The sequence below is a fragment of the Henckelia pumila genome, chromosome 4, assembly GCF_033568475.1.
Source record: "Henckelia pumila isolate YLH828 chromosome 4, ASM3356847v2, whole genome shotgun sequence".
Classification (NCBI taxonomy): domain Eukaryota; kingdom Viridiplantae; phylum Streptophyta; class Magnoliopsida; order Lamiales; family Gesneriaceae; genus Henckelia; species Henckelia pumila.
The window spans coordinates 153,007,665-153,030,050 of NC_133123.1; the positions used below are offsets into that span (position 1 = coordinate 153,007,665).

Genomic DNA, 22,386 nt, shown 5'->3' on the forward strand with positions numbered 1-22,386 from the left:
GAATTGTCCTCATGTAGTTTATTTTTATATTAGAGTATATCTTTCGTAAAGAAATATCTAATTATTGGTTTATAAGCTACACAATAATAAATTGACATGATCAATGTTTTTTTTTTTTTTGAAATAATATAACTGTTGAATCCGATATTTTGGTGATAACAAACAACAACTCATTGTATAGGAATGTGCTGCCAACCATTGTATTTCAGGAATCTACTACAACTTCTACCGGAAGCTTGTCAACCGCCTTTGCTCTCGACCGGCTGAAGTCACAAGCCTATCGACTGGCTATCAAAACCAGCAGAGGATAAATCTATCTACCGGAAGCTTGTCAACCGCCTTTATCTCTCGACCGGTTGAAGTCACAAGCTTATCGACTGGTTATTCAAACCAGCAGAGGACAAATATCTCTACCGGTAGAATGCCAACTGCCTATCTAGATATCTCGAGACAAGTACCTGTGACAAGATGTTCTTTGCAGGATCCTTTATTAAAAGCAGAACCGGCGTTTCAGAAGATTTGTTGACTCCTGCAAATCAAGACAACAGGTTGTACCAAAATGGCAAAAACACAGAATGACTGCAGATAAAGCATTCGACCGTTTATTCCAGTTTTGGACCCTGGAAGTTGTCTGCAGTGTACGATCCTCATGCAGAATCATCAATGCATTTATGAGCATTAAATGTGCATTCAATGCAGCATCAGAACGTTCAAAATAAAGACGTTGATGATTGACCTATATAAAGGGAAGATTGCTCAAAAAGAAAAAAAAAAAAACAACAAGAACAACAACAAGTGATACGAGACAACGAAGAGAGACAAGCAACTCAGAAAAATTTCAATCACTTGACTAATATCAGAAGTCCTCATCTGATATACTTGAGCACACTTACAAGATCATTCATCTGCTGCTCAAATAAACCCTCGCCTACAGTTCACATATCTGATCGTCAAGGATCATCCTAGGGTTTTCAAGCCTCTCGACCGCTCTGCAGTCTGAGAAGCTCAACTCAACTATACTCAGTGTTGAAGAGACTTGAAGCTGCTCTGAAAGCTTCCACCAGTCTGATAAGAACTGAGAATCTTATCTGTGTAAATCTAGGAGTTTCGGATTAGGCATTGGATAAGTCCTAAGTCTGAAGTGGGTGTATTACAAGACGTTGTAATAACCAAAGTCTTCTAGTGAATTCCTTCCTGAGTGGAAGAAGGGGAGACGTAGAAGGATTAAGCCTTCGAACTTCCATAAAATCGTGCTTTAGCATTTACTGCCATTTATCTTACATCCTGCTCATACATTGCATTATAAACTTTGCATCACTAAAACCTCTGAACTATTTCCGCACTATTTAAGTTGTTCAAAACGTTTTAGAAGTTGAGAAAACTGATTAAGTGAACTAAACCTCACTTGATCATTTTAAAGAAGAAGAAGAAAAGTTTCAGAGTGTATTCACCCCCCCCCCCTCTACCCTCTGAACCGATCCCAACAAGTGGTATCAGAGCGGGTTCCTTTCTCAACTGCTGATCTGAAGTTTTCAAATCATGACTTCTTTCAACAGAATTCCTATGTTTTCTAAAGAAGAGTATGATGATTGGAAAATTCGCATGCAGGCACATCTTGCAGCACAGGATGATGACATGCTATATGTCATAACAGACGGTCCTATCAAAATTATGAAGGTCAACCCAGCTCTAGCCGATGGTGCAGGACAAATGATTGAGAAACCAAGAGCTGAGTGGACCACTGAGGACAAAAAGAAGGCCAATCTTGACAATGTGGCCCGGGACATCCTATACAAAACACTGGACAAGAATATGTTCAGCAAAATCAAGTCATGTTCCACAGCAAAGGAGATTTGGGAGAAGCTCACTCAGCTGTGTGAAGGGAATGACCAGACAAAGGAAAACAAGCTCACTCTGGCCATTCAAAAATATGACAACGCCAAAATGAAGCCAGGGGAAACCATGGCTGAATTTGATGAACGGTTCAGTAGTATCATCTGTGATCTTATTGCTTTAGGTAAAACTTATACTAACCGTGAAATTGCTGTGAAGGTTATGAGAGCTCTGCCCAAAGAATGGGAGATCAAGACAGTGGCCATGAGAGAGTCAAAAGACTTGAGCAAGGTTGAACTGCATGATCTCTTTGCAGATCTCAAAGCCTATGAGTTCGAGCTCAACATGAGAACAGAAGATGAACCATCTACTTCTCAACCAACCAAGGCCTTAACCTCAACCGTGATATGTCCACCGATCGAGGAAGCTCCAAAGAGATCAGCTGAGCAAATCAGCAATGAAGCCATGACACTCTTTGTCAAGAAATTTGGTAAATTTATGCGTAAAAACAATTCTAAATTTAAAAATTATCATAAATCGGACCATACAAACGATGGTCCTACTTGTTTTAACTGTGGAAAGCCAGGCCACTTCATTGCAGACTGCACCAAGCATAAGAACAATGATCAGAAGCAATTCTCCGAAAGAAGAAGGGGTAAGGAGGATAAAAGGACGTTTAGAAAAGGAAGAGACCAAAGGGTTCTAGTAGCAGACGAAAGCAAAAGCAAGTGGGCTGAGTCTGACTCTGACAACTCCAATACCGGAAGCTCTTCAGATGACAGCGATGATGAAAAAGTGGAATGCCTTATGGCCGACATCGAAGAAGAAGCTGAGGAGGTATTTGACTTTGGCTCACCTGAATTTACTCACAGTGATTTAGTTACTGCTTTACACGAAATGGCTAATGAATACAAAGCATTATCCAAGGAGTTCGAGGAAGTAAAGGCAGAAAGAGCTGACCTAAAAGATAAGTCAAGCAAATCAAGCTGCATGCAGCAAAAAGAGCTTGATGGTCTTAAGGTCAAGCTAAGTCTGCTGGCTACTGAGAACGACACCTTGAAAAGAGTATTCCAAGCTACCTTGATTGAGAATAAAAAACTACTTGAAACCATTAAGGCTTGGAATAAATCTTCGGTAACCATTGACAAGATTCAAGAAATCCAAAGACCGGTACATGATAAAACCGGTCTAGGGTTTGGAACAAATGAACAGTCTATGGAATCCTGTATTCAGTCAAGCCTGGACAAAGGCAATCTTAACAAAATAAGATTTGTCAGGTCCAGCACGATATATGAACACGATAAGTGCAGCTTTGACAAAAATCAGAAAGTATCGAACGAACGAAGCTCTAAGCATAGAGGGCTGGGATATGTGGATCCCCAGACCTCTAATCAAAGAGGAACTTGGATCAAACCAAAACCTAATGAAAGAAGAAAGGGAAACCAATCTAATTTCAAAAGGCCATGGAATGAGTCTAACTACTCTAAGAAAAGATGGTCAAAGGAGAAGCCTTACCAGTACTTTAATTGCAGGCCAGTTCAAAAGAGGTACAGGCTAACTGATGAAAATAAAAAAGGCAAGCAGCACACAGCAACCTCACAAGCACACACATTTACTGCCTATCGACCGCACAGATTTCTGGACACACACACGGGCAAACCTGTAAGGGTGTTCCAGGTGTGGGTCCCGAAAGGGCTAATCCGACCTGGACCCTACTAGATATGGGTACCAAAAGTTCTTCACTCTTTGCAGGTACTAAAAGTCCAAACGGGCGAGAAAACCACTTCTATCAAGGACACTACCTGGTATTTAGATAGCGGTTGCTCACGACACATGACAGGGAATCCAGAACTTCTAACAGAAGTGGTGTTGTGCAAAGGACCAAAGATCAGCTTTGGAGACAACTCCAAAGGTAAAACCGTGGGTAAGGGTAAGATCATCCATGGTAACATCATTATTAAAGATGTGTTACTTGTTGACAAACTATGCTATAATTTGATAAGTATTAGTCAACTATGTGACAATGATCATTCGGTCGAGTTTCACAAACACACTTGCCTCATAAAAAATGACAAAGGTGAGACTCTTATGACCGGTGTACGAGACCTAAACACCTACAAGGTAAACTGGTCTTGCTCACATATTTCTTCACCTACTTGTCTTACTGCTCATCATGATAAACATTGGTTGTGGCATAAGCGGTTAAATCATCTAAATTTTAAGTCCATTTTTAACTTGAGGAAGCATGATTTGGTTTCTGGTCTGCCCGAAGGAGATTTTATAAAAGACAAAGTTTGTCCTGCTTGTCAACTAGGAAAGCAGGTGAGAGCAACTTTTAAAAATAAAGGGTGTATGTCTTCTTCCAAATGTTTAGACTTACTTCACATGGACCTATTTGGTCCTATACCAGTAAGAAGCATAGGGGGAATGAGATATGCTCTTGTTGTTATAGATGACTTTTCTCGATTTACTTGGGTCATCTTTCTCTCTTCAAAAGATCAAACTGCACCTCACCTGATTAAGCTTTTTAAACGCTTGCAAAATGAACAATCTACTGTGATAGATAGAATCAGGAGTGATAGAGGGACTGAATTTTTAAACACCACTCTTATGACTTATCTAGATGATCAGGGAATCAAGCATGAGTTGTCAGCTGCTAGATCCCCACAGCAAAATGGGGTGGCTGAAAGAAGGAACCGTACTTTAAAAGAAGCAGCCAGAACTATGATTGCTGATTCAAATGTTTCTCAAAGACTTTGGGCAGAAGCAGTTAACACAGCTTGCTATACTCAAAACAGATCTATGATTAATAAACGATTTGACAAAACTCCATATGAGATCTGGAATGGCACAAAACCTGATATTTCTTATTTCAAAATTTTTGGGTGCAAATGCTTTATCCACAACAATGGCAAAAACCATTTGACAGCCTTCGATGCCAAAGCAGACGAAGGAACTTTTATTGGTTACTCAGCCGTTAGCAGAGCTTATCGAGTGTTCAATCAAAGATCACTAACGGTCGAGGAAACCATTCATGTTGTTTTTGATGAATCTACTCTATGTACAGAACAAACTCAAGGGAGCATAAATGATCTGAGTCACAGACTGGAAAACACAAATCTACAGGAAGAGAGTGACAGTGATCTATATCCTCCAAAGAAGGATGATCCAGTTCCCTCTACCGGGTGTGATCAAACAAGGCCAGAAGTGGATCCACCGGTTGATAACAATCCTCCAGCCAATGATGATCCAGTAAACGAGGACGTTCATCAACCAATTGATGACAACCCTTTAGGGAATTATTTTAGGTGGAACAAAGATCATCCACCTGGGTTGGTCATAGGTGACCCTTCTGCTCCTCGAAAAACACGTGGTCAAATGATTAATGAATTCTTGCATGCCGCTTTCATATCTCAGGTAGAGCCCAAGAAAATAGATGAAGCTCTATCAGATGCCAGCTGGATTGAAGCTATGCAAGAAGAGTTGAATCAATTCACCCGCAACAATGTTTGGCATCTAGTTCCTCGACCGAAAAATCAAAATGTGATTGGAACTAGATGGGTGTTTCGTAACAAGCTCGATGAACATGGCACTGTTGTGCGTAACAAAGCTCGACTTGTTGCTCAAGGATTCAGACAAGAAGAAGGCATAGACTTTGAGGAATCTTTCGCGCCAGTTGCAAGACTAGAAGCAATCCGCATCTTTCTTGCTTATGCAGCCTTCAAGAATTTTAAAGTTTATCAAATGGATGTGAAGTCTGCATTCCTCAATGGTCTACTTCAAGAAGAGGTGTACGTTGAACAACCACCAGGTTTTGTCAATCCTACTCATCCTCAATATATCTATAAACTTGACAAAGCTCTCTATGGATTAAAACAAGCACCGCGTGCTTGGTATGACACTTTGCTAAAATTTTTACTGGAACATGATTTCCAAATTGGAACGGTCGATAAGACCCTGTTTAAATTTGTAAAAGGTGATCATGTGTTACTAGTACAAATTTATGTTGATGACATTATATTTGGGTCAACTAACCCCAAGTTGTGCTCAAAGTTCTCTAAACTGATGAAGGAGAAGTTTGAAATGAGCATGATGGGCGAGCTAAACTTCTTTCTTGGACTTCAAGTAAAGCAACTTGAAACTGGAATATTCATCAATCAGTCCAAGTATGCCAAGGAATTGGTAAAGAAGTTTGGAATGGAACAATGCTCAACTGTATCTACCCCATGAGTACATCAATTAAGCTTGATAAAGATGAAGGGGAATTCCGGTCGAGGTAACCATGTATCGAGGCCTTATTGGTTCACTGCTCTATTTGACTGCCAGTCGACCGGATATCATGTATTCAGTTTGTTTATGTGCTAGATTTCAAGCCGCACCTAAGCAATCTCATTTCATTGCTACCAAACGAATACTTAAATATATTAAAGGAACTACTAATGTGGGTCTTTGGTATCCCAAAGATTCAAATCTTAATCTTATTGGCTATTCAGATGCAGATTATGCAGGTTGTAGAATTGATCGCAAAAGTACAAGTGGCACATGTCAATTCCTTGGAGATAGACTAATTTCGTGGTCAAGTAAGAAGCAGACATCAATTGCTACCTCGACCGCCGAAGCAGAATACCTTGCTGCTGGCAGCTGTTGTGCTCAAATACTCTGGATTCAACAGCAGCTTAATGATTATGGGATTCGGTCGAGTGAAGCTCCAATCTACTGTGACAATACAAGTGCCATAGCCATCACTCACAATCCAGTGATGCACTCTCGGACAAAGCACATTGATGTCAGGCATCACTTTATCCGAGATCATGTCTTAAAGAAGGAAATCAGGCTGGAATACATCTCTACCGATCAGCAAGCAGCAGACATATTCACCAAGCCTCTACCGGACGCTAAGTTTTCATATTTTCGAAATATTCTTGGCTTAGTAGATTTAAGTTAGTATGCATGTGTTTAGGGGGAATGATTGTCAATATGACATTAATAGATTAGCTGTTACGTTGCCATTAATATTGGCATATCATCCGCCTTTAACTAGTCTCTGACAGGCTTCGTACTAGCAGCTTGGTGCTTTGAACCAAATGACATTAATTGGGCGCCATGATTATGCTCTTCAAAACTTTTTGAATTTCAAAAATACTTTTCATGACATCACCCTATGGCCCATAGGTTCCTATATATACTTCTTTACACTCGTATATCAATCTTTCACCTTTGCTAAAAACTTTCATATTGTATTAAACGCTTCATCGAATTACTCTCAAGCTTTTGCTTACTCTTTGCTCGAGTTCTTATCTACAGATATCATGTCGATCCAGAAGACTTGCCTCGCCATCAACTTTGATTCCGTTGTTAAGGCAAACAACGCAGGAATAACTGAGGTCTTCACCATGCTTGAAGCCTCTGGACTGAAGAAATTTCTGGAATGCAGCGCCATCTGCGATTTGCCTGTTTTGAAGGAATTCTTCGCAACCGCTCAAATCGAGCATGGGACTATCAAATGCTTGATCAAGACAGAGGTCTACTCCTTCAATCAGAAGTTCTTCGCCAGCACATTTGATCTGCCCTCCAGGGGTTTGACAAAATGCACGGATCTTCCAGATGGTAACTGCTCTTATTGGTTGAAGGAGTTCTCAACTACTGATGCTCCGATCAAACTGCCGGCCCAGAAGACATCTCTCAAAGCTCCATTCAGGCTACTGACTAATATCGTGGCCAAGAATCTTCTGGCCAAGGCTGGATCTTACGACAAGGTGACGCTGGAGAAATTTCAATACATGGCTTGTATTGCCTCCAAGATCAACATAAACTGGTCAGACATTCTGTTCAATATTCTATGTGAAATGATCAGGGGCAAAGGGCAATCCGAGGGATTTGCTTTGCAAATCTGCCACATCTTGGGCGTCCTTGGAGTGGACTTTTCCAAGACTGAGCCTCTGCATCCCACCAAATGGCTCAACAAGTCTACGATTCTCAAATTCCTGAACAAGAAAGAGACTGCGGTCGACACCTTGCCCTCAACCGCAAAGGTTATTGCTATCCCTCAACCGCTTTCAACGGTTCCGGTCGTGGCCAAACCAGTCCATACCAAAAAGTCTGCCAAGCGTCAACTAATCATCGAATCTGACTCTGAAGATGAATCACGTGAGAATGTTCCACTGATTCAAGCTTTCAGCAAGTCATCCCCTTCGGTCTCCAAAGCAGCTGTGTCATCCACGCCTGCAGGCGAGAAGAAGAGGCAGCACAAGAAGCTAAAGTCTCTTTCTGGACTTGCTCCTACCCTGCCAACGGTCGAGACTACTACCGTTGTTGCTTCTACTGCTCCTCGTCCTACAAAAGGTGTGATAATCCGGGAAGGTGCCTCATCAGCTCCTGAGGTCACTCTAGCTGATCCCAAAGACAAAGGGAAAGGTGTGATGATCTACACACCCAAGGCTCAACCAGCAGCTACGATAGAACTCAATATGATCATCTCTCACGTGCTCCGTACTGTCAAGCGTCATCTACAACGTTTTGACAGATGGCATCACTCCCGCACTCACTCGACACTCGCTCAAATATTTCCTAAATGGAAATCTCTAAACGTCATTGAGCAGAAGATGCTTCTATTTGCTGATACTGAAGACATCGTGGAGGCTCTGGGAAGAAGACATCTCATAGACTTGAAGCTTCGAGGAAGCCTGCTATCACTGCTAATTAATGAGCGTGTCAAGAATTTCAAATCCAAGAGTCCTACCGCTGCCGATGACTTTGTGATTTTGACTGGACTACAGGATAGTCTACGTCAAATCACTCAACTACTTCAGCACTTCCAAGCTCTCAACAATGTCAAAACACCAGCTTCAGCAGCCTGTTTACAAGCTTATGTGCTGGAAGCACAAGTGATGATGAAAACCTTTCTCACCCAAGATCAGGGTGAAGAAGACGTCTATGCTCTCCCTTCTTCAGATGGGATTTTGACCGATCTCATCACTGCTGACCTCTTTCAATCATATGCTCTAAGATCGAATGTGGCAGCATCTTCATCGGTCGACCCCTCCTCAACCGCAGTCCAAGCAGTTACTCAACCGGAAGCAGTTGTGATTGCTCACTCCTCTCCCGTGACGACCGCTCACACTTCTCCCGGTCATTCACAAGATGTTTTAGAAGTGGTTGCACAAGAGATACCTGTTACCTCTGTGACAGAGGCTCCTTGCAGTAGTGAAGCAACAGTGCCCCCAACGGAGATATCAAGCACTATTGTATCACCTGCATCTCCAGAATAGCAAGTGACTGATGCTGATCCAGCACTTCAACCATCTCCATCTACTGAAAAGTTTATGGAAGATCTCATTATGGATGAACCAAGTGCTGATCCTGGTACTCCACCAACCATATTGGCTGCAGTCGAAACTATTACATCTCCAACTGTACCATTATTGGAAGGTCCATCGGGTAGCTCTCCAGCAAGTTCACCCGCACCACATCATCGTGAGTCTAGCCCGGTTTCACCAAGAAATGACTCAGAAGGGCAAATGATTCAGACTGATGATTCTTTAATTGAAGCCATGGCCGCAGCTCTAGATCATACCTTGATAAATCGGCTTCATGAGCTCATGCAAACGGTTAGGTCCTTCTCTCAAGACATAACAAACTCATCCTTATCGGTCGATAATTCACGCCAGACGATGATTCGGCATTTCGAGACCGTGTCTCGAGACCTTGCTCGTCTGTCCACAGAGATCACTAATCATCATCGCACTCAAATCAACACGCTCTCTACCGTCTCCGAACAAGTTATCCGATCCGAAAATCGCCTTCATAAGCAGTTGAATGATCGGATGGACACTATGCAAGCCACTCTACTTGCTCAAATCGATGCAAAAATAGACACTATGCAAGCCTGCATTGGCACTCAACTCACTGAGGTCATCCTTCGGCTCAACCAAGGTGATGCCAAAAAGGGGGAAGAAGAGCAACGTAGAGCAGCAGAGGCAAGAAGACGTGAAGAAGAGTCCAGAAGAAAAGAAGAAGCCGACAGAAGAAGAAGAGAAGGCGATAGGTCAGGAGGAGCCAGTTGGTTCAAAAGATGAACAACTTATCTCTTCTTTACTTATCGCAGCCGCATCTTATTTTTTTCTGTAGGTGTAATAAAAATGTTTATTGTACTTAATGAAATTCATTCTCTCAATGAAGTTCATTTTAATGCTTTCATATTGTTCTTGGAGCACTTAAGTTTTGTCATCACCAAAAAGGGGGAAATTGTTGAATCCGATATTTTGGTGATAACAAATAACAACTCATTGTATAGGAATGTGCTGCCAACCATTGTATTTCAGGAATCTACTACAACTTCTACCGGAAGCTTGTCAACCGCCTTTGCTCTCGACCGGCTGAAGTCACAAGCCTATCGACTGGCTATCAAAACCAGCAGAGGATAAATCTATCTACCGGAAGCTTGTCAACCGCCTTTATCTCTCGACCGGTTGAAGTCACAAGCTTATCGACTGGTTATTCAAACCAGCAGAGGACAAATATCTCTACCGGTAGAATGCCAACTGCCTATCTAGATATCTCGAGACAAGTACCTGTGACAAGATGTTCTTTGCAGGATCCTTTATTAAAAGCAGAACCGGCGTTTCAGAAGATTTGTTGACTCCTGCAAATCAAGACAACAGGTTGTACCAAAATGGCAAAAACACAGAATGACTGCAGATAAAGCATTCGACCGTTTATTCCAGTTTTGGACCCTGGAAGTTGTCTGCAGTGTACGATCCTCATGCAGAATCATCAATGCATTTATGAGCATTAAATGTGCATTCAATGCAGCATCAGAACGTTCAAAATAAAGACGTTGATGATTGACCTATATAAAGGGAAGATTGCTCAAAAAGAAAAAAAAACAACAAGAACAACAACAAGTGATACGAGACAACGAAGAGAGACAAGCAACTCAGAAAAATTTCAATCACTTGACTAATATCAGAAGTCCTCATCTGATATACTTGAGCACACTTACAAGATCATTCATCTGCTGCTCAAATAAACCCTCGCCTACAGTTCACATATCTGATCGTCAAGGATCATCCTAGGGTTTTCAAGCCTCTCGACCGCTCTGCAGTCTGAGAAGCTCAACTCAACTATACTCAGTGTTGAAGAGACTTGAAGCTGCTCTGAAAGCTTCCACCAGTCTGATAAGAACTGAGAATCTTATCTGTGTAAATCTAGGAGTTTCGGATTAGGCATTGGATAAGTCCTAAGTCTGAAGTTGGTGTATTACAAGACGTTGTAATAACCAAAGTCTTCTAGTGAATTCCTTCCTGAGTGGAAGAAGGGGAGACGTAGAAGGATTAAGCCTTCGAACTTCCATAAAATCGTGCTTTAGCATTTACTGCCATTTATCTTACATCCTGCTCATACATTGCATTATAAACTTTGCATCACTAAAACCTCTGAACTATTTCCGCACTATTTAAGTTGTTCAAAACGTTTTAGAAGTTGAGAAAACTGATTAAGTGAACTAAACCTCACTTGATCATTTTAAAGAAGAAGAAGAAAAGTTTCAGAGTGTATTCACCCCCCCCCCCCCCTCTACCCTCTGAACCGATCCCAACAATAACTATTTTTTAAACAACGTCCAAACTAATGTCATAATTATAAACAAAATAATATAAGTATAGAATTATTAAACACAATCATAATATTGAATATTTTTCTAGATACTTAAAATATTTTGAAAATTTTTGCAACGTAAATAAATAATTATAGTGAAAATACTATATAATTTTTTCTATCATTTTGAATCATTTATTAAATCTTCCATTGAATATTAATAAAATAATATTACAAAAAATTATATTATAATTTTTCAAATACATAGATGAAATGAAAAAAATTAATATAATAACATATAAGATTTATGTATGATAATTTTTTAGACAATTTGACACAATCAATCAATAGTAAAAAATGAAAGTTATAGAATTAAATAACTTCAATTAAGATGAAAGTTAAATGTGGGAAATTAATACATTCAATCAATTATTACACCCAATCAATTATCTTGTGTATTTTTTTCATTTTTGTTCTTTTCTTTCTTATAATTTTACTTATATAACCCTCATTAACATCTCATTCATACGGAACAAAATGATAAACATGTATATACACAATGCATAAACTTTGTCTTTGCATTCATACTTTTATAGTAAGTTATTCAATCATCGATTGAATATTAATAAAATAGTATTACAAAAATTTATATTAGAATCTTGCAAATACATGGATGAAATGTAAAAAAAAAAAAAAAATCATATAATAACATATAAAATTTATGTACGATAATTTTTAGACAATTTGCCAAAATAAATAGTAAAAAATAAAAGTTATAGAATTAAATAACTTATATTAAGATGAAAGTTAAATGTAAGAAATTATTACACCAAATCAATTGTTTTGTGTATTTTTTCATTTTTTTTCCCTATCTTTCTTATAATTTCACTTATATAACCCTCATTAGCATATCATTCATATGAAATAAAAGGATAAATATTTATATATACAATACAAAACATTTATTCCAACGTTAATACTTTTATAGTAGATAAAAATTAATGCATTTATGTCAAATTTTGAAAAATTATTCCTGAGAAATAATATCCAACTGGACTCAATTATTGGGATACTTTTATAGGGAAATTTAGTAATTGTGGGCCAACGCAGAAAGTTGACTTTACTACAAGAGAGAAACCAACAGATTGATTTTGGCCACTGAGGTATCGGTAATGGCAGCTTATGCATCTCTTCTTTCTCTCGCAAATACTATTGACCAGTTATTGCAACACCCAAAGCTCCAAATAGCTGTTCTTAACAAAGCCCAGATCGATTCTTTGCTTCATAATATCACTTTCCTGCAAGAATTTCTCGAGGATTTATCGCCAGTAAGCGGGGACGACATTCAGGCATTGGAGGAAAAAATTTCAAGATCATCATATGCAGCCGAAGATATCATTCAGAGCCGCGTGGTAATTACTGAACGCGAAAGGGGAACGAGGGGAAACGCAGAAAGTGTATTGAGGAGCTTCACTCTGTTCAGTCGAGATTTGCAGAAAGTAATTGATGAATTCGATTCTATGAAGATAGACGTGACGAAGATTAAAGAAACTCAAGGGATCAAAATCGTGCAGCAGCCAATAAACAGTGCGCCGGCTGGTTCTTTCGTACAAGATGCTTCCAAAAGCAAGAATACTATGGTGGGATTTGATGAAGATTTGATTCAAATAATTGACACACTCACTGGAGACGAATCAAATCTCCAGATTCTTCCCATTGTCGGGATGGGTGGCATTGGGAAGACTACCCTGGCGAAAAATGTTTTCGACAATCCAGTTATTGCCAACCACTTTGATCTTCATGCTTGGGTTACAATATCTCAACAATATAGTGTCCACGAAATTCTTCTTGGCCTATTAAAGAATATTCGAGTTCTTGCCGGGAGAGGTGAAGAAATCGCTCGAGAAAGTAGGAAAGACAATTGTGAGAAATTGTGGAGCACTTCCTCTAGCCATTGTTGTTATAAGTGGACTTCTTGCAAAGTCTAGTCGAACGATTGAATATTGGGAATACGTCTTTCTCGTTCTCGTTGGAGACAATCTTGTTGCATCCTCGTGCATTTGGCAGCTTCTGGACCGATTTAAAGGTAACTTTTTTTTTTTTTTTTTAAACAAAATTTTTCTCTGTCCAGAGGTGAGTCTATTCTGAGCAAAATTCTTTGTTTATTCGTTAAAGTTTGATTTATTTAGTTATTCTCGTTCCAGTGTGTTTAGATGTGCCTAAAAAATAGAACTTGGAATTGAAATTGAATTTAGACTTGGAATTGAATTTTAAATACATGAAATTGGAATTTCATTTTGGTTTTTTGGCCAAAAAGCTAAAATATATTTTAGAATTTGATATTATAAATTTTATATAAATGATATTTTGATAAAAAAAATTTGAAGAAAACTTAAAATTTATAACTATTCTATATAAATTTAATATTAAAAATAATTTTATTATTTTTGTAAATCCAAATCCCATGAAATACAGTGAATTTCACTCAGTTAAATGAATCCAATATCAAATACCATTCCAGCTTTGAAATATCCTTTTGCCAATTACTAAAATGGTACGAGCGATCCCAATTCGCGACAGAGAACAAGACAACAAGCGAGCCTACCTTTCCAATTCCAAATCCCATCAAAGCCCGTGCAATTCCGTGATTCGTATTTTGTTTGGTATTTGAATTCTTGTGAACCTATTGATTGATATTCGACGCTCAAATTTTTATACTAACATATATTCTTCTCTTTGTGAAATATCATTTCCCTGAGGTTTTCAATATGTTGTTTATGATGATGTTGTTCCAGCCTCTTTCCATCTTGACAAATTAAAGGTCGTATATTATTTCTTGCCTTAATTGCATCTCGGCCTATAAAAAATGGAAACCGAAATGCATAATTTCAAGTGGAGTTGATTTTATCTGTCAATGCTAAACTCATTCAATATTAACGGAGCTTGAATTTTGACTAAATAGTTTAATTTCTCTACTTATATCGAATAGATTCAGAGCTTGAGTATTAAAAATAATAACAATTATTAAAATATAGAGCATGTGTGTTCAATGATTTCAGTCTCACGATGTTTTTTTTAAAGGAAGAAGACTTAACATGCATCAACATCTAGAATGACACAATTTACAAATTTACAAAATTGAAAAAATACAGCTACTGTATAAATTCTGGTTTGGTTTTGGCAGATCATGATTTCATTTCAAGTTGTGAAAAAATTATGGGAAAATGGGATATGTGCTTTCATTTCACGTTGTGCAGATCATGATAGGGATATGAATCTATTTTGGAGTGTTTGCAATAACTAAAAAAAAGTGATTGTTAGCTTTTGGCTTAAAAAAATCATTTTTGTGTGTTTTTTAAACCTAGATTATGTGTTAGCTTATGCTTAACTTAATTGAAATCCAAAAGCTAGTCATGTGGTGATTATGATTCTCCAAAAGTGATTCTAATAAAAAGGTTATTGTTAAAATCACTCTAATCATTTATTTATCAAACACTACCCAACTTTGATTTTTAGATTCTCACATTTGTTTCCAAACACTACCAACTTTTGATTTTTCTTAATTTTTTTATAATCTATAAATTAATAACTTTTACAAAATCACAATCTATAGCAAACACTCCCTTAATATTTATGTTCACAAAATGGGATTGGAGCGTTGAATATAATCTGTTTTGAAAGGGCTGGTTTTGGTTATGTATGTTTCAATACTGAAATTAGTATCATAGGTTATACTATCCCATAAATAACTTCAATATTTTTCAGTCAACTTCCATAGAAACTTCAGTAGAAACTTTGGTAGCTGTCATTAAAAGTTTAAATTTAAGAGATTTGAAAGAAAGTAGAGGTCCTCATTTGGTTTGATATGTGTCTGCAGACTAGACAAACATAGCAAGACAGGGTAATTATCCTTTAAGCGGCAGGTTGCAAATCCATTTATTACATTTTACATTTTTTGCTGCTACTTGTTATTGCTAATAATTCATCTGACACTGGGAAAATTATATGATTGTTTTTCAATTTTATGGGATGTGCTGTAATATTCATCATTGTGCTCAATTGTCCCCATTGTTTAACTTGGCAGAAAAATGAAAGAGCCCAAGTCTGAGAGAGTGCTCCATGTGCGCATGGAAGCACCTGCTCTCTGTCACATTTGGTCTGTATATAAAGGAAATCTCGTGTACAAATGTATGATTTTTTGTGTTACTCTTGGAGTTCTTTGTTGATTTCTGTTTGATGGTGTATGGTATACATGATACTGATTTTTAATGACATTTCGCGAGTTCACTTTTGAGTTTTGTAGTTCAAAAGGAAATTTTGGATTCAGATTTTGAAAGATAGTATCATAACATGTTGTAGGGTCTAGCCCCAGTGGAGACTGTTGGCACAATCTTACAAGACATATATATCCCGACCTTGGTCTGTGCTATATCTCTTATGAAGGTTATATTATTATATGCATATCGGCTCTGTTCTAGCTTATGTGTCCATTTATATTTCTTTGTAAACAAGTGTACGGTAATAGGGAAAGCATTCAAGATTGGGATGCATAAACTAGAAACAACTTTTACTGAAAAAGGGCTTAATCTCTTGTGACTCTGCTACCTATGGCAATTCAATTTACCACAGGGCCCTAACAACAAATCTTAACACAAATATGTGTGTGTGTGTGGGCAAGATCATTTCCGATTTGTTGGTTGAATGAATTTATTCAAATTGGCTCTTAAGTTTTCACCGGTTTCACTTATACGCCTCTTCTAATGATCAATACTTCAATCAATTTAGTTGAATACTTTATTTGCTTTTTGTTCACCTTATGTTTTTTTCCAATGGGTTTTACATGCTTGTTACTTTTAACGCAGTTTCTGATGTCATCTCCTTTTAATATTTCTCAAAGGAGAAGAGGAAATGAATGTGATTCTATGTCAATTTTATTTGTCAATTTTATTTTTTTTATGAGTAATGGTTTTACCAGAATTGTAGAGGTAAGACAAGAACGCGTCAACACAAATGGTCTCAAACCTTTTGCTTTTCTGTTCTCACTCTGCTTTTTTAAAAGGCTTATTAACAACTTGAGTAATGGAAGTTCTTCCAATGCCCCTTAGCATACAGAGGTTCAGTGAGACTTCTAACAAAGCAAGATAATGCCACAGTAGCTCACCATGTGAGGAAGATATCCATTATAGGGATGGCCCCGAGACCCGCCCTGCCCCGCGAACCCGTTAGATTCGTTGGACCCGCCAAAAATTAAATGTTTTTAAATTTATTAAATTAAAAAGTTTAAAAATTAAAAAAATCATTAAATTTAATTTCAAATATATATTGATAATATTTAAGACAAAAAAAATATTATCACAAGTTAAAATTTATCAACTTATAATTAATTAATAATTATTAGCCAAAATATATTATAATTATATATTTTTATAGTAAACATATCATAATAAAATAAATTCATTTCAATCCAATAATACTATACACTTAAATTATGGATAAAATATTAATTATTTAGTATAAAATATAATTATATATTATTAATATTACATATATATTTTATTTTTTTATATATAAATGTATATTTTAAATTTATATACATATATATTATGGCGGGGCGGGTTTGGCCAAACCCAATACTCGCCCCGAACCCGCTTGTGGACCCGCCCGACGGGGTCGGGTTTAGACCTGACCCATTGTCATCCATAATAGTAAACATATCATAATAAAATAAATTCATTTCAATTCAATAATACTATACACTCAAATTATGGATAAAATATTAATTATTTAGTATAAAAATATAATTATATATTATTAATATTACATATATATTTTATTTTTTTAATATATAAATGTATATTTTAAATTTATATACATATATATTATGGTGGGGCGGGTTCGGCCAAACCCAAGACCCGCCCCGAACCCGCTTGTGGACCCGCTTAGGCGGGTCTAAACCCACCCCGTCGGGACGGATTTGATGTAGGGTCGGGTTTAAATCTAACCCATTGTCATCCCTAATCTCGAATGAGAGCATTGAAAGTGACATGTTTTTTTAAAGAAACGGTGAATTGTCAAATCTAATTTTTTTTAAGACAAATGGTATATGGAAATGTTGATTTCAAAAGTGGTCCTAAGATCTTGAAAATAGCCGGAGCCTTTGGAACTTCAGATTCTCAACTCTTAGACGATATACAACTGATTGAAAATATGGTACTAATATATGATTTTTTACTATTCAAACATATGTTGTAATTTTATATTAATAAAGATGTTCAGGTTTTATACTCAAATTTTTATATCTTATATCTGATCTTGAACAATTAATGTTCGACTATCATATATTCGTACCATATTTTTAATATTTTGTATCGAATTTTTATGATTTCTTAGTATTTAAACATATTTTGCAAGTTCATATTAATAAAGATTTTTAGGTTTTACAGCTAAAATCTTTTTTTATATAAGGTATCAATATTGATTTTTTCTATATCAAAATTTCAATATTGATATGAATTTTTTTTCATACCGATATTTTTGATACGATATAACGAAAACCCACCTTAAGTTAATGGACCAAAAAAAATATTTTTCCTAAATTTAAAGTGATTATTAGTTATCAGTATTACATTTGATACATAAATTTTTTTATTGGTAAAAAAAATCAAACAAAACACTTTTAATTAAAATAATTAAAGTTAGCATCTTAATTAACAATTACTAATAATTTATAATTAAATCATTATTTTTAACAAATTTTATTAAACTAATATAGTATATTTGTAAACAAACTAACACTAAAAAACTAAATAATAAACTAAACCAAGTGAAATATCTATGAGTAGAACAATTATATATTTAATCCTTTTAACTTTTCAATACCACTTTAATCTATCTCATTGTTTTTATTATATATAATTACAAATGGATGAATAAATTATAAAACGAAAAATCAATTTTTTCTAAAAGTTAGTTTACGCGTAATATGAGGAGATATTGAGGATTATCATTTATATAATTAAATTTTTATTATATTTAAATTCTAATAAAATTTCAATCAATTACCATTTAATTATATACTTAACATGACAAGAGTTATGAATAAAAAATCATTTTTACATTAACTTTTTCCATTTACTTTAAATACTATCAATACTATCAAGTTATAAACTACTAATAATATAGGTGTATGAGTAATAATGAAATCTTTAAAACTTAATAGGGAATAATCAATATTCTAATACTATTTCAGTATTTAAATATTTTTATTACTCGTTTTATACCAAAAAATTATAACATTTTTAAATTAAAATTTGTTTTTCAACGCATCCTTTTTTTTTCTGAAACAGATAAATATAAACATTTTGTTGAACTAACTTTTAAAATATAACATAAAAAAATCAAACATGTTTGAGTTCGATTCAAATGCATAATTTCTAGTGCTAATAAAATATCCGCGTGTATTTATATATAAAAAAAAAAATCCGCGTGTAGAAGCGGATTTTATTTTATTTTAGTTTGAAAATTCGTTTCAAAATTTTGCTTGCTTTAATTAGAAAACCATAAAATATATATTGGGTCACAATTATTGGGCTAACAATGATCACCCAAAGTGGGTAGCCAAGTAGAACCGACGCTGATACAGAGACAGATTGATTGAGTTTTTGGGCACTGAGAAATCAGAAATCAACAATGGCAGCTTATGCATCTCTTCTCTCTCTCGGACATATTATCGATCATTTGTTGCAACACTTGATACCGCGCCAAATGGCTGTTCTTGACAAAGCCCAGATCGATTCTCTCCTTGAAAATATCACTTTCTTGCAAAAGTTTCTTGAAGATTTTTCGCTGATGAGGAGGGACGAGATTCAGGGATTGGAGGAAAAAATTGTAAGCTCAGCGAATGCAGCAAAAGATGTGATTGAAAGTTTTGTGGCGGTTCAAATTCTTCAAAATTCTAAAGCCAAAAGGAGATGGGTCGGGATATTTCGTTGCTTGGACTTTGTCAAACTTCTTGGGAAAAAAGGAACCCTCTCTAATGAATTAAAGAGCTTCATTCCGTTCAGTCAAAATTTGCAGAAAGTAATAGAAGAAATCAGTTCTTTGAAGAAAGATGTGATGAAGATCAAGGAAACTGAAGGGATCAAAATCATGGAGCAGCCAAGAAAAGCTGCCACTGCTGGTTCTTTCATACTAGGTGCTTCCCATAGCAAGAATACTATGGTGGGATTTGATGAGGATTTGATTCAAATAATGGAGACACTCACCGGAGACGAATCAAATCTCCATATTCTTTCCATTGTCGGGATGGGTGGCATTGGTAAGACGACCCTCGCCAAAAATGTTTTCGACAATCCATTAATTGTGCAGCACTTTGATCGTCGTGCTTGGGTTACCATATCTCAACAATACAGTGTCCACGAAATTCTTTTAGGCCTATTAGAATATATTGGAGTTCTTGTAGGGGGAGGTGAAGAAATCACTCAAGATGAATTAGGATTACGTCTGCATAAAAGTTTGTTTGATAGAAGATATTTCATTGTAATGGATGACATGTGGAGTATCGAAGTTTGGGATGCCACAAAGAGGTTTTTTCCGGAGAATAACAATGGCAGTCGAGTCATGGTAACTACGAGACTAACAAATGTGGCCGATGATTTTCGCTCGTGTGCCCCTCATCAACTACGTCTTCTAGACGAGGACCAAAGTTGGGCTTTGTTTTGTGACAAGGTGTTTGGACCAGAAAGTTGCCCTCCTGAGTTAGAGGAAGTAGGAAAGACAATTGTGAGAAATTGTGGAGCACTACCTCTAGCCATCGTTGTTATCAGTGGACTTCTCGCAAAGTGTAATCGAACGGTTGAATATTGGGAGTATGTTGCAAATGATACATATAAAGCATTGAATATGGGAGGTGATGGGCTCTGTTTTGAGATATTATATTTAAGTTACAAGCACTTACCAGTTCATCTAAAACCATGTTTTCTTTATATGGCCACGTTTCCGGAAGACAGTAAGATCAGAATTACAAGGCTCGTTAAATTATGGGTAGCGGAGGGGATTCTTAAACCGATAAGATCAAGAAGTTTGGAGGAAATTGCTGAGGAAAATTTAAAAGATCTGATAGATAGAAATCTCATCATGATTCATTATTACGGGTTTAGCAACAAAATGAAGACTTGCACCATCCATGATCTCTTAAGAGACCTATCAATCAGAGAAGCTCTGAAGGAGAATTTTCTCGGTGTAACTATGAAGGGTAGCAGAATCAGCAGGCTCATTACTCAGCGAAGCTCCGAGGAAGAGAAAATAAAATCATCGTTTGCAAAGCTGCATATATTGCGAGAAGTACTAAAAATGGGTTACGTTTGCTCTGATGAAGAAATTGTGCGATTAGTTAACTTTAGATACATTGATTTCAGGCTTACAATGTTAAAGAATTTGTTGAATACCTTAGAATCTGTATCCCTACTATGGAATCTGCAGACTATCACCATTGCTGGAGGAGCTTGGAGTCTTAAGCAGCCTACAATAAATCTACCGGCTGAAATATGGGAAATGCCACAACTCAGGCATATAAAAAGGGATGAAGGAGTCTTTCATTTGCCTGATCCACCGAGCACCAACATAAAAAATGGCAGGGGAGACATTATTGTTCTGAAAAACCTGCAAACACTGCATAACATAAGGAATTTCAGGTGCACGGATGAGGTGGTTGATAGAATCCCAAACTTAAAAAAACTGGGAATTACTTACAACAGGCGATTCCGCAATTGCTTTGGATGGGATCACTACAAAGTTTGCAATCTCGCCCGTTTATGCAATCTGGAATCACTTTTCTTAGAGGGTAATGAGAAGAATGTGCTGCAAAATGTGTGCTTTCCACCATCGCTCAAGAAGTTGACTTTGCAAAGGGGTGGATTGTGTTGGGAAGATCTGACGGCGGTCGGATCACTGCCTCATCTTGAAGTTCTCACTTTGATGGATGGAGCATTCAAAGGGCGTGAATGGAATCCCGTGGAAGGACAATTCCTTGAATTGAAGTGCTTGAGAATCAATGATACAGATGTTGAGGAGTGGACAGCAGACAGCTCTCACTTCCCACGCCTTGAGAAACTTATTCTTGCATGTCTTTATCATTTGAAGGAAATCCCACAAGGTATTGTAGAAATACCAACACTTCGATCAATTTCAGTTGTGCTATGTAATGAATCACTCAATTCTTCTGCAACGAAGATACAAGAGGACCAACAAAACCTTGGAAATTCTGACCTTCTGGTTGGTGTCGCTTAATATTTTGATATCAAATATGGAATCAATTCATTATTATAATTTTTTTTTATCACTTGGATATTATTTCACTCTTATTAACAACAAGATATTGCTTAACTTTCATTATTAAAATTTTATGATGAACAAATGTAAATATCTATACTATGTATTAAAGTAACCTAATAGTAAAATTTAAATGAAAATTATGTCATCATCTATACATATAATATATAATATTATAAAAATGTTACGGGTTTTAGAGTAATAACGTATTTATAATTTATCTATAATCACATTATATTGTAAATAACTTTTAAAATTTGTTAAATTATTAAATATTATTTTATTTGTATCTAAAATTTTAAATATTTAATTCAATGTAATATTTTGAAAATAAGATGATAATAATTAATTAACATACAAAATTTATATATATGACCAACAAATGACGCTAGTTGAATATTAAATAACCCAATTGAATAGTTTCAAGTTTCAACACAAGCAATGTGTGACCAAAGAGTATGTCGAAGCCGGTATATGGTTAGTATCCATATGTCAGATCCAACAATTTATTTTTTTTATGCAAGCGAGATGTTTCAAATGGAAGTAGCATAGACACAATTGTGACGAACTATGACGGCTTATGCATCTCTTTTCTCTCTCGGACATATTCTCGACCAAATGACTCATTTT

General features: G+C 36.4%; 1 protein-coding gene across 1 annotated transcript; it reads left to right on the top strand.

Annotated features, from left to right (window-relative positions):
- The first annotated feature begins 12,599 nt into the window (after nucleotides 1–12,599).
- Nucleotides 12,600–21,723, top strand: LOC140862107 (putative late blight resistance protein homolog R1A-3). The gene is made up of 2 exons (XM_073265111.1): nucleotides 12,600–13,414; nucleotides 19,086–21,723. Exons 1-2 carry the CDS (start codon nucleotides 12,600–12,602, stop codon nucleotides 21,712–21,714), a joined length of 3,444 nt encoding a protein of 1,147 aa, XP_073121212.1. The 3' UTR covers nucleotides 21,715–21,723.
- The last annotated feature ends 663 nt before the right edge of the window (nucleotides 21,724–22,386 follow it).